Source organism: Eublepharis macularius, chromosome 15 (assembly GCF_028583425.1).
Source record: "Eublepharis macularius isolate TG4126 chromosome 15, MPM_Emac_v1.0, whole genome shotgun sequence".
NCBI lineage: Eukaryota > Metazoa > Chordata > Lepidosauria > Squamata > Eublepharidae > Eublepharis > Eublepharis macularius.
Window position 1 is genome coordinate 28,092,528 of NC_072804.1, and position 13,724 is coordinate 28,106,251.

The 13,724-nt window shown below is 47.2% G+C and overlaps 1 protein-coding gene across 3 annotated transcripts in view; it reads right to left on the reverse strand.

The window, feature by feature from the left end:
* Positions 1-13,724, reverse strand: part of SYTL1 (synaptotagmin like 1) — a 44,130-nt gene that overhangs the window by 3,447 nt on the left and 26,959 nt on the right. For all 3 annotated transcript variants that reach the window (XM_054998832.1, XM_054998831.1, XM_054998833.1), the window contains exons 5-14: positions 13,400-13,451; positions 12,740-12,782; positions 11,411-11,517; positions 10,450-10,578; positions 9,728-9,894; positions 8,968-9,070; positions 4,570-4,731; positions 2,870-2,948; positions 2,106-2,205; positions 680-885 (exon numbers count right to left, since the gene is read on the reverse strand). In XM_054998832.1, the coding sequence (XP_054854807.1) occupies positions 680-885; positions 2,106-2,205; positions 2,870-2,948; positions 4,570-4,731; positions 8,968-9,070; positions 9,728-9,894; positions 10,450-10,578; positions 11,411-11,517; positions 12,740-12,782; positions 13,400-13,451 (1,148 nt within the window). The remainder of the gene's footprint in view (positions 1-679; positions 886-2,105; positions 2,206-2,869; positions 2,949-4,569; positions 4,732-8,967; positions 9,071-9,727; positions 9,895-10,449; positions 10,579-11,410; positions 11,518-12,739; positions 12,783-13,399; positions 13,452-13,724) is intronic.

A 13,724-nucleotide genomic window follows, 5' to 3' on the forward strand; every position in this document is an offset into this window, starting at 1 on the left:
GTCTCTCTAAAAAGAGATTGCAGAGTTGGGCTAAGTGCCAAAGATGGCAACCGAGATGATTAAAGGGTTGGAGTGCCTTCAAAAATCGGTGTGTGTGCGGGGGGGTTCAGTTTAGAAGACAAAGGAAGTGCATGGTAGAGGTCTATAAAACCATACTGGGTGGAGAATGGATAAAGAGAACTCTTGTTATCAGGGTTACTCTGAAGCTGGTAGATTCAGGATGGATGACAGGAAGTACTACTTTATGGAACAAGTAAATATAGACGGATTTTTTTCTGGGAAAAGGTGGTGGAACTCAGAACTGCACAATGACGTCACTTTGGGTCAGCTGGAACAAGGGGGGAGTTTTTTAAAGTTTAAATCACCCTCGGCGAAAATGGTCACATGGCCAGTGGCCCCGCCCCCTGATCTCCAGACAGAGGGGAGTTTAGATTGCGCTGCTGCATGGAGGGCGATCTAAACTCCCTGCTGTCTGGAGATCAGGGGGCGGGGCCACTGGCCATGTGACTATTTTCAAGAGGCGCCAGAACTCCGTTCCACCACGTTCCTGCTGAAAAAAAGCCCTGATCATAGACATAATGATTGTCATAAGTACAGATGACTTCAAAAGTGGGCGAGACAGACTAATCACCTTTAACCACAGTACTGAGCCCTCCCCAGGAGTCCACCAAAGCCATACCTGTGGCAAGACTCAGACGGACACCTCCAAGTTGCTGCTTGGAGAAAGTGTCTTGGTCCCAGACAGTGAACTCAGCACAGGCCTCGGCTAAGTCCTTGGCTTGGAACCCATCATAGACCATGGTATGGTTGAAGACCGGGCTGAGGCTCTTCTTTACAGTGCGGGTCTTCTGGCGGCTTGTTTTGCTGTCATCAGGGAGGATGTAGCTGGAAACAATGGGGAAACGGTGCTCAGTTGGGGAGGAGTTGGGCTTAACAACAACAAAAAGGCGACAGGAAGGACTGGCACAGGTACTAAATACAAAGGTCCCTCTTCTCAAAACATGAACAACAGTCAACAATTCAGCAAGTAGATATATTGAGCTGAAAATCAATTTCATGCAAAGCGCTAACATTCTAAGTAGCAATAAATATATTTTCTCAAATTACATTCAAATAATACAAAGCATTAATATATACACATACTCCCATCGGCTGTTAGAGTAAAGAATTGCACCTAACCAGTATCATCTAATCGTAACACGCCCGGCAGGATAAGGCTGTGTGAGTCTCTGCAGAATGCAAGTCCCTTTCCAAGGTCCGTGGTGGTCACAGTAAGATGAGTGATATGTTTTCCAAGTCACAAAGAATGTAATCCTCAATTCAACGGTGCTGTATAAGGTCGGTGTGGAAAATATCCTACTTTATATCTTATCCAAGACATTTAATTAGCCCAACAAAACACCAGCATGAATTGTTTCGCTTATTCCAAGCTTTCTCAGGGGCCGTAATTAATCCAGTTCACACATCTAGGTTTTGGACATGCATGGAATGAACATGACATTGTGGCCGTCACGTCTAAACAATCGCCCAGAGAGAAGTTACATACCACCCAATGCTCTAAAAATGAATCCAATTTCTATGTTATTTACCATAGAGTTTGGGAGAATTCCTAGAATGTCATGGGGTCAATGACGCTTCCCCCTGTCACCCCCAACAGATCCCAGGGATTACAGGAGTAGGCCTGTAGTAGAAGAGTGGTCCAAGAGTACTAAGCTGACCCTTCTTACAGTGCAAACATGGCAGGCAGCCACTTCATTATTGAGTTAGGCCACTGATCTACCTGTCTCAGCCCAAGGAAAGCGGTTTCAGGTGAAAGTCATTCCCAAGTCTGCTACCCAAGACCGAAGCACCTGAGAAACAGCAGCAAAGCATACCTGCATATTTATCCTAACTACTAAGAATGATGCATAATCCTTCAGTTAAAAATGCTTTGGCCTGTTGCCTCAATGACAGTAAAGCAGGTGCCAGGCAAGCCTCAAGGGGACAGCATTCCATAGTGAGACGTCGCCACTGAAAGGCTCCGTTTGTGGTCCCTCCCTGTCTCACAGTTCAAGCACCCCTGCCTCTCATCCCCCGAACAGGGCCCAGTGCTGAAAGGTACTCACCATTGAACAAAGGAGTCCACAGCACTGCCCCGGAAGGGAATGAGGTTCTGGGCATTCTTCACCCAGATGTGCAGCTCTCCGGTGGGAGGAAGCCCTCCCCCTAAAGTAAAGCCATGCAAACCCAAGTGAATGAGGAGGCCTCACGTTCTGCCCTAATCCAATACTGACTGAACTTGGACGCTTCCATCTTCCACACACCAGTCAGTATTGCCTTCCCCCCTCCTGCCCTCAGAGGCACCAGGCTGTCACCACAGGATGGGGAAACTGCTCCCTACCCCTACTCTAATTCTTAATATATTTCTACCCCATTTTTTGCCCTAATAGGGACCCAGAATGGCTTACAGCATCATTCTCTCCATTTTTATATTCACAGCAACCCTGTGAGGTAGGTTGGGCCGACAGCGACTAGGCAACGTCAGCCAGTGAGCTGTGGTAGAGTCTGGGTTTGATACTTGAACCACTATACTATGCTGGCTCTGAGGGCCCTTCGCCCCAACATATGTGACCACCGACCAATTTGGGATGGAATGAAATAAGCAGATTTCCCACCTGGGGAGGGGGGGGAGAGAAACACTTTGGAAAACATGTTGTGCCCATTTGGGGATTGGCTGCTTGTGCTGGACTTGCATGGGGGTGGGTACAGGTGGGATTTTGCTTCCTAGACAGATTTAGCCAATGGAAGTGTGGCTCAAAACCCTATTGGATCTGGAACCCAAATCATTGGAGGGGGGCGCCCTAGAAGAAATTGCAGTAGCAACATTCACCTTCCGAGCCAGCTGAGATGAACTTCAGTGCCAGATTCAGTTTGCCGCGGCTGGCCAGAGAGTCAGGAGTGACTGGTGTCTGAGAAAGAGAGGGGAGGGGAAAGAGAGAAAGATGGGTCTCAAGAGGGAAAACATGGCTGGATGAACAACAGGAATATCTTGTCAAGGTGGAATGGAAGGTGAGCATTAGCAGGTGAGAACAGCAACTGAGAGGTGCCTTCACTGTTGATTTTTGGCACTTTACAGGAGTAATCTATATATAACTCACCCACCAGCTGGCATTTAGAGTACTCTACAAACAGGAAGTAATAAAGCCACATAAAACCATTAAGCATGCATTTTCAAAACAAACAGGAAAATTCCTGGAAGAAATCAATAATGCTCTTGTTAGCAGCTAAGCTTCTTGGAGGAGTGTGTGGAAGACAAAGTCATGGACAGAGGGGCCAGCACACTGGTGCCCCCTTCCCAATCTTGCTGCAGTGGCTTGCAAGAGACCGATGGATTAAGCCCTCTATCCAGGACCCAGGAAGTACAGAGGACAATTTGAGGCTCCTTTTAGCAGGGGTGGAGTCTAATACCACTTTAGCAGTAGCCAAGTTCCTCTCCCAATCAGTTACGGAAAAAACATTAATTTTTTTAATACTACACAGATTATATATTAAAAGACTTTTTCTTTTAAAGAAAACCTTTTTCTTTATCATTAAAGTAAAGGCTGCAGTGGCTTGGCCACAAGTCCTTTCTCCATAAATTTGCTCCACCCCATCTTTTTGCCTCCCACTGTGTTGGCAACTGCAAGGCTAGGTGTTAACCCCTCAAGGGGCTGGATTTGAGCTCAAGGATTCCAGCTGTTGATCCCTATTAAAGCAAAACCCTGAAAGCATTTAGTAAAATAAAGGTTTGCAGATATGTCTTAAAAAACAATAGTAAAATGATAAAGAAGGAGCTTAAAGCTCTGGAGAGAGTGTATCCCACACTTCTGGGTGTCACTATAGTGGAATCCGATTCACCCACTGACCTCCGACCTACAATGGTGGGATTGCCCAGAAGTGGGCAGTGTCTGAGGCCAGATCTCTCCCTGCCATTCTTCTGGACAAAGCAGATTTTGAAACAGTCACAAGGAAACACCACGTGAGGGCAGGGGAGCGTTGTACAATGTGGCTCCCAGGTTGATTTCAACAGCGGCTACAGCACACCCTCTGGGCTCCTGGGGGAAGCGACAGCTGTTTTGGACCTTGGAAGGTTCAGCAGTGCTCAATCCAGGCTCCCTACAAACTCTCACGGTGGGGAAAAAATGCCCTTTGGGTGCAATTCACATCACAGCAATCTTTAGAAGTGAGAGGAAGAGGCAAGGCTGTGTTTGATTCTCCTCCCAAAAGCAGCTTCGGGGAAAGGGAACTGAAAAGGGGAACAATTCGGGTGTGACATCAGAGGACCATTCCGCAAACAAAAACGTTGCAGTTGAGAAGGCAAAGCGGAGACATACCTATCGGTTTCATCCAGGCCAAATTTTCCGCTAACAGCCTAGAACTTTCCTGTCCCCCTTGGAAGGCCAGTCTCCAGAAGGCTGCTTCTGGGTGAGAGGATCCTCAAGAATAGCATAAGGGGCAAATTGCAGCAGGAAGGGGGAGTTGGTGGAAATTATACTTCCCTTTCCATTGGTGGACAACCCAACCCATTGGTTGTAAGCCGAAGATACTTACCCTGGGCTGGAGGTTGAACCATTGGGGGCCAGTGTTGCTCCAGTCCCAGGCCTGCAGCTCTGTCTCCACTTCTCCCAAGAAGAGGTTTCGGCTTAAGGAGTCATGATGCCAGACGGAGAGGTTCAAGATGCGACCCTGGAGCTCAGCCTTGTCGATCTTGTACTGCAACCCAGGAGAAGGGGTGAGAAGTGGTGTGTTGAGGGCAGAGAGGAGGGAAGGAAGGGAAGGCAGAAGAAACACATGTGGTTATGCATTGACAGTCCAGGCTACAGCCAGGTGGATCCAAAGGTCTAGAGACCTGCCCACTGAACATGAGAGACCCTCCTTTCGTCCTCCTCCCTCTACCCCACCCAAACTGCAGTTTCCCAAACCTCAAAATATCAGTCTTAGGGCTCAAAGGCCTTGCCTCTTCAGGCTCCTCCAGCCTCAATTTGCCTCAGGGAAGGGAGAATGGGGTTATAATGCTTCAGCCTCCACTCAGTTTCGCAATCTGAAATTGCCCCATCCTGTTCCATTATAAAGAGGTAAAAAGATGTATTTTTAAAAGCATTGTGAAGAGTCAGATTCTGCAACACACCTCAATGGTTTCACTGAAATTATCTTAAGCACATGTGAATAAATCCGCTTTGCAAATTTTACCTGTTCAAATGTATTATTTATTCATGCAAAGCATGTGTATCAAGCCTTGCTGTTAAGATTCAAGGCAGATTAAAATACAGCATATATAAAACACGACATATAGTCAAATTCATACTTTTAGGGGGGAGCATATTTTTATTTTGTAGAATTTATTGCAGCTTTCCTAGTTACGAGGAAAGTCGAGCTGTGCATGAAACCTCCATCTGGCCATCTCATTCCATCTCCATTTTGATTTCTGACATGTCAGCAGACGGTACTCGCGTGCTTTTAAGCATATGCTTTGCAGCCTTATGAACTAGGAACACACTGAGAGTCTCAGGAAAACAACTCAAAGCCCCAGGGCCACGTTTGGTACTTTCCTTGCACTCTTAACAAAATTGCAACATACCACCTCCCTAGCCTTGACTATTTCAACAATGCACTTGCACAACAAGGATATAATCAGCAAAACTCGTAATTTGTGGGATGCCCATCGACCCACTTTTATCGTGGCGTATGACTGAAGATGCAATGGAAATATTTATCTCTTCTGAAAAAGATTCACTCAGCGTTGTGTACACCTCTCCCAATTCCCTGCTCTCAAAAGCACACATCCCTCTGCAGACAGTGCCAATCAGGTGTGCCAACCCATATGGGGCTCCTTCAACAATCTGCACTGTTATGTTAAATGCCCAGCGCTGCGAGAGGCCCGGGCAGGAGCATTAAGGCTATGTCCTGGAAGGACGACCCTGCCTAGATTATAAACACTCCTTCCTTTTTCCACTCTTTGTATCTGACAAAGGGAGCTTTGTCTCTTGAAAGCTCATACCTTGGAAATCTAGTTGGTCTTTAAAGGCGCTACTGGACCCAGATCTTGCTCTGTGTGATGCAGAGATCCACAAAACATGCACAACTTTATGCACAGTAGAGGAGAATGCACATCTATTATGAACAGTTCAGAAATTACAGTTGCTTCCATCTGGCCATGATTTTCTGCGGAGATCTCTGCATTTGCAGTAGGAAGGGCACATCTTTATGCTGGTTTTCGGGGCACTATCCTCTGCCTACCACAGCTGCCATTTCCCACCGTACCACCAGAGGGCTTTTTAAAAGAAATGGGTAATGGGACAGATCTCTCTGTTTAAGAGAGGTTCATGATCCAAGAGCGGGACTGTAGCAGTACACTGGCTTTGCATGCAGGAAGTACCAAGTACAATCTTGGCATCACTGATCAAAGGATCTCAGAGAGCTATCGGAGGTAAAGAACCAGAGAGCCACTCCCTGTCTGGGTAGATGAGGCCGAGCTAGATAGGCCAGTGGTCTGATTCTGTATAGGGGGCTTGACCACTACAAGTAGGGTACTCGCAAAGACCTGCAAGGGGCATTTCCCCCTCACCCACTATTTCCTCATTCCCTTCCCTGAAAGCCCACACAGCCTCTCCCATTTTTCTGCTTCTTTCTCTCCTTCCCACCTACCAAACAAGCTAACTTTATCTACTTGCTTGTTTTCCACTTTCCCTCCTTTCCTCCCCCCCGCCCCCCCCCGTCCAATCTACTTGTTCCAGCTGCACAGTGCCAACATTCAGATCAGCCTCAGTTGTGTGGTGGGGAACCCCCAAGGACTGTGGAGGGGCCCCATATCCCCTTCCCCATACTGTTTGCTCTTTTCCTCCTTCTGATAGCCCCCATATCCTCTTCCCTTTTCTTGCTTCCTTCTCTTCTTCCCACCTACCCACCAACTTACCTTTCATCACCTATGTTTCGGCCGTGTTAGTCTGCAGTAAGACAGCAGGATTTGAGTCCAGTAGCACTTTATAGAGCAGGGGTGGCCAAACTGTGGCTCGGGAGCCACATGTGGCTCTTCTAGACATATTGTGCAGCTCCCGGAGGTCGCTGAATATCGCCGTGGCCATACATCTTATTTTAGTCTAGTTTATTTCTCTCCCTCCCTTTCCTCCTTTCGTTCCATGTCTTTCCCTTCCTTTCCTCCTTTCTTTCCATGTCTTTCCCTCCCATTTCTTTTCCTTCCTTCTTTCGTTCCATGTCTTTCATATTTTCAATAAAAATGTTGGGGTTGCTGGGTCTGACTCAGAAAATATCTGTGACCTTTGGGGGTGAAGTCTAGCAAGGAGGTGATGTCACTTCCACGTCAAAGGTCACGTGATGGCTCTTTCCAAGCTCCACCCCTTCCGATTATGTCTCTTCCAGCATACTGCACCAAACCCCACCCCTTTCTGTGATGTCACTTTCAGGACACTCCCCCAAACCCACCTCCTCATCTGAAGTCACTTCAATGCACGTCTTGCGGCTCTCAAACATCTGACGTCTGTTCTGTGTGGCTCTTACATTAAGCAAGTTTGGCCACCCCTGTTACAGAGCAAAGAGATTTTCAGGGTACAAGCTTTGGAGAGTCAAAGCTTCCTTCCAAAGCGCCCTTCTGCAGAAGGGAAGTTTGATTCTCAAAGGCTCATATCCTGAAAATCTTGTTGGTCGCTAAGGTGTGACTGGACTCAAATCCTGCTGTTTCATCAGCTACATTTATTATTGCTTTATCTATTATAGGTGGCCCAAGGTCACCTAGTGCATTTCCATGGCAGAATGGGGATTTGAACCTGGGTCTCCCAGATCCTAGTCTGAAACTCTAATCACTATACAATAATGGCTTTCGTGGGGGTGGTTGCTTTTGATCAGCAGTGAGCAGCCAGGCCTGGGTGAGTCATGGAAGTCATACAGTAAAAGTCACCCAATGGTTGCTGCTGGGCCTGGCCTTAATAATACCTCCTGGCAAAGGCCAAAACAGCCCTATAAAGGGCCCTAACCTCCCCCATGCCTTTAACTGACAGAAACCAGGGCTTGAAGGCTGGCAATACTGCTGTGATTGCCTAGCAATCCCCACAATGACAAATGAGAGGGCATTCATTTATTAAAACTACAAGTGCTGCTTCTTTGTTGGGAGTGAGGTTAATTCCCCAATGTATTTTTTTTTTCAGATTTCAGATTTTTCTGCAAACCTGTGCTTTTTTTCCAGGATGTAGAAACATCTGTCTTGTCTGTTCATGGCTCCAATCTCCTGATTTAAATATACATAGATTTGGCAGCATTGATGATTAGATATATTGTTAAGACTGGCTGCTTTCCCCCTTCTCAGCTATTTCTCTCTGCTTATCTTCTCTCTCTTTTAAAGTGGAGAACTGTCCCTTCAAAGAAGACAAGCAGGGACGACTCACTGCAAATGGAAAGGGTAAGCAGAGAGGCAGAGAAAGGCAACCAGGGGTTTCTGCCCAGCAGGATATTTGCCAGAGGTTCCCTCTGGCTTCCTCTGCCTGTCTCAGGGGAGCTTCAGAGCTAAACCACACAAGACAAATTACACGAGGATGCTCAAGCGAAGGAAAACACAATGTTAGCCAGGAAACGTAATTTGAATTTCACCCCTCTCTACAGAGCCGGCAAAGATTGCTCCTCAGAGGGTTTGTTAATTTCACCCCTCTCTACAGAGCCGGCAAAGATTGCTCCTCAGAGGGTTTGTTAATTTCACCCCTCTCTACAGAGCCGGCAAAGATTGCTCCTCAGAGGGTTTGTTAATAATTGGCAGAGCCTTTGGGAAGGCAAAGAGGAAATTAACAAATCCTCTGTAGAGAGGTGTCTCATTGTGTCTCCCTTCACTTGACCGTGGGTTTATCTCTCAGAAGCCAGGGCACAGCTGACTATGCAGCTGTTGCTCAGGTGACAAAAAGAACACAGAGACCATTGCCTAGAGGAGCTGCTGATACTGGTTCTCACCTTCAGCGTCTCATTGAATATGGGGTCCAGGCTCCGCTTCTTGACAGCTGTCTTCCTCTTGCTGTGGTTGGATTTGTCAGGGAGGAGGTAGGTTTTGACATACCTGAGAATGAGAGGGATGCGGGACAAAGGAACACAGGTCACATCCTGAGGGACTCTGCCAGGGCTGAGTGCCATCGCTACTGAGCTTTGACCCATAACTAGGGCTCCACTTTATTTAAAAGGGAACTGTTGCACAAGCAAAGGAGAAAGACAGGGGAGGACGGAAACAATGAGAAACATAAAATAATCAGTAGAGAAAGTGAGGGAAGGATAGATTGGATGGGGCTGTGGCTCAGTGACAGAGCATCTGCTTTATTTGCAAAAGGTCGCCAGTTCAATTCCTAGCATCTCCAGTTAAAAGGATCAGGTTGGAGTTGACGTGAAAGACCAGAGAAGATCTTGATAACTCAGGATAAGGCAGCTTCACAGGTTCATGGGACAGAGAAGGCCCAAAGAAATCTTACAGAAGCTGAATATTAGAAGGGTCTCCCATGTTGCAGGCAGGTATGGAAAGATTGGCGGGGGGGCACTGTTGCATATATTGCATAAACATATATTTGCACAAAATAGCGGTATTTGAGGTTGGCAGGGGTCCCTTGAGTCCCTGGTAGAACTTGGTCTCCTCCCCCTTTAAAAACAACTTAGCCCATGACACTCGGGGCACTGCCTTCATCAGTGCAAAGCGTGACTGCAACAAGCGGCCCCGATCCCAACTCACGGGTCTGTCCGCTGCTTCCTGGCTTCTGCGAGGTCTCGGCACTGGATGATTTGAATGTGCAGCTCCTTCTTCTTGGGGTCGTAATATAAGGAGAACTGGATGCAGCCCCGGACATCCACGCTCCCCCCTTCGTTATCGCTGAACACACTCATGAGGCTGCCGCTCATCTGCAAGCAAGCAGGAAGGGGAAGCGACAAAACCCGTTACCCTTCTACTCTGCCCTTCCTCCAAAAAAACTCAGGATGGCATCCTGGGTTCTCCTTTCCTCTCATTTTTGCTAACAACAAGCCTGAGAGGTCGGTATGACTAAAAGAGCTTGACTAGTTCCAAATTACTGAGTAGGGGTTGAGCTCTCATCTCCGGCTCCTGGTGCAACACTGGTGATTTGATTGCACTGGTCGAGACAGGAACCAACGTAACTATGCAGGAAAAGAAAGTGGAAGATCCTTGGAAGATACACACCGAGGTTTGCAAACTCCCTCCAAGATTCTTCCCCGTTTTATCTATCTCCAAGCAAGCATTCGTGTCAGATCTCCTAGCTGTGGGATTTAGTAGATACGCTTAAGGTAACTGTTCTTTTGCAGAGAGAGTCCTCAATTCAGGTGGCTGCAACCCCTTTGGGGGTGGGGGGGGGGGTTATATGTGACAGAGGGAGGAAGGAAAATTAAGAGGATTTCAGCACACCAAAAGCCTCCCCCAAGCACTGCCCCTACTGCACATACTGTGGATGAGCTGAGGCTGGAGATGGAGGAGCTGGTGCTGAGCAGTTTGTTCTGGAGGTTCGTCATGTTGGTCTTCGGAGGGGATAAACCCGAAGCATCTGCTTTGCCATTTTCCAGGTTTCCATTACTCTGAGAGCACAAAAGAGAAAACCATCAAACAAAAGAGCAGATTTTCTACAGCGGAGAACCTGTGGACTTGAGCCCATTTGTGTTGACTTCCCATGATGGAATCTACTAGAGCATTTCTGCACGGAAGGAGGGTGACTTTTGCCACAGCTTCTGCAGACCTCTGATTTCCCCTTACTCTTCCCCTCGTCCCCAGGATCAGCATTTGGGGAGGGGGGGTGGGGTTCTGCAAGAGGAGGGGGGAAGCTGGGAAAGTCATGCTGCATGGATGGAAATCCCTTCCATCCACAAAAATTACCGGCAGATCCAAACCATGAGATTCGCTGCATCAGTCATTTTATATAAAGACATTAATTTTCACCGTCCATTCTATGTTTTTGCAGGGACAAAATCGGGGATGATTGATGTGTTACATACCCAGGAATATCTGTCTATAAGTTTTCTGCTGTTGACAACTTTTTGTATCATCTCTCCTCCCAAACCGCTCTACGAGAGGGGCCATTCTTATTCCCATTTTTCAGATTGGAAGCCGAGACTCAAACAGCCATTCAGTTTGTTATCTATATTCACAGTTATTCTATCACATTTTTTATCCCTCCAAGAAGCATGAGATTGCTTACATTGTTCTCCCTCCCCCATTATATGCACACAACAACCCTGTGATGTGGGTTAGGTGGAGAGTGCGTGACTAGCCCAAGGTCACTCCGTGAGTTTCATGGTTGAGCAGGAACACAGGTCTTCCCAGGTGCAGTCTGACACTAAATAATGTACCACACTAGAACTCTTGATTTTGACGGTAGTTAAACTTTATTAGGTTGCCTGGCAACTTTCCTACCTGCACTGAAACCAAGATGCCTGGGCTTGGGTTGGTCTGCTGTCTCCCCTCTCCTTCCTCCTCCTCTGTCTCTGAACTCAGGCTACTGAAGGAATCACTTCTCTCTGCTGTAAAGATGGCGGCATTGAAAGAAAAAATGCAGTTGGGGTATAGAATGCAGAGACTTCACCAAAACATGTGCCATGTGCTGGAATTTATTACTCATCCACAGTTTACGAGCGGGGTTGTCTGTACAATGCACCTACATGGCTGTCTTGTATACACAGATGAAAAGTGCTTTTTTAATTCTTGCAAGTTTTCGATTATAGTTCATTTGGGAGGTTGCATTTATTTGCTGCTTTACTAGTAAATGTGTTCATTTATTCCAGTGAATTCTGTGTCTTCAAAGCCAGTTTAGACACAGACAAACACACACAGCAGTTCTACACAACCTTAAAATTCAATATTATGTACAGAATTCAGTAGCTTGAGAATATCTGGTTTCACTTTCCTTGTAACTGAAGTTCGGATGTATGTGGGAAACGCCTGGTTAAAAAAAAATGTGGGGACCGGATTTCCAGGGGCAGAGCCTCCGGCACCCTGCATAGTGCCTTTGTCCCATTCCAGGGTTAGTAGATACAGAATCACTCATTAAAATAAAATAAGCAGTCATATTCAAGAAGGGGAAATCTGCACAATCTATTCAAGTCACAACATTTGAGTTTTTTTCCACAGCATACAGCTTGCTAAGTTTCTAGGGTAATCTTTCCAGTTATATGCCCATAGCAGCTGGACAATATGGGGCATCTTGCCCTCACGGGCAGCCACTGGCCCCTGTAAAAGATAGTGCCACCCAGGGCTTTTTTTCAGGGGGAACGCGGAGGAACGGAGTTCCGGAATCTCTTGAAAATGGTCACATGGCTGGTGGCCCCGCCCCCTGATCTCCAGACAGAGGGGAGTTGAGATTGCCCTCTGTGCCTCTCAGCGGCGCGGAGGGCAATCTAAACTCCCCTCTGCCTGGAGATCAGGGGGCGGGGCCACCAGCCATGTGACCATTTTATCCGAGGGCAACCCACTGAGTTCCACCACCTCTTTTCCCAGAAAAAAAGCCCTGGTGCCACCGGAGAGCAAACACTACACAATCTTAGAAGTGTGGCCAGTTTAGCATTTTGGCTCCAGGGGGTGAAAAGGCCATGGTTAGCCATTGTGGGGGAACATATAAAGCCAAAAATGTGGCCAGGCTAAGATCCTGGCTTTTTGCCAGGAAAATAAGCCATGTACCACCGTTCTGTTTAGAGTTGATGTACAAAAGAAGGCAAACACTGCAGTCATCTGTGTGTTTCTGTTTACCTGGCAGAGTCTCCGCCACCTGTTCAAGGGACTGGATCGCATCCTGCAGAGTCAAAACAGTCCAATTTGTATTGGCATATGCAGCTCACACCCATTATCACCCCTCATCGCCAATCCCTTCAGAACACAGAGCTGCACAACCAAAGCAGTTTGTCAATGTTGCGTGGACTCTGCAGCCAAAAACACTTGGGGTTCTAAACCTCCAAGAACATTTGCACCTTGAAAACCATTCCAAAGCTCCTACTTTGAACTTGACAGTCGTGCAAATGAAGCCCAGCATCCCACCCCACCACTATAGAGTTAGGAAGCTCTGCTCTCAAGAGGAGGGGTTGGGAAGAATTTTAAAGGACTAGCATCTTAAGGTTGCAATTTACAGGGAGACAATTTCAGGAGTAAGGCTGGCAATGTTGTGCCCACTGTTGCCTGCACCATACTCCATTTAACACCACCACCACCCCACATAATGGGCAGCAGCCACCAGGTGGGCTGGAACAGCTGGGCAAGGCAGGCAAATTCAAGCTGGCATCTTTCCAACCTTTACAAGTTTGGGGTTGAAGGTTACTGAGAACCGAACAGACCCGCTCAAGGGCAATTCAGATCCAAATCAAAACCACATACACACACACAACATACACCAGTGGTGATGCCCTGCAAACCTACTTGCGGATCTTTGGACTGAGAGACTGGAGGAGTTCCCTCGCTGCTGGGCAGCCTACAAGACAACGGAAACATGGTTACTCTTCCACGGCAAGGCAGTCAAGGGAGGGGCACGTTTCTCTTCCTAGAAACAATTTAGCACCAGATATCCAAGGTGGAAAAAAAGAAAAGCCCAGCAAGAAGCAAAAAACATACGAAAGCCTATAGAACAACCTCTCTGTACTAAATGCCATAAGGTTGACAGCCTCCAGGTAGGTCCTGGAGATTTCCTCAAATTACAACTGATCTCCAAATGACAGAGATCAGTTCCCCTGTAGAAAATGGCTGC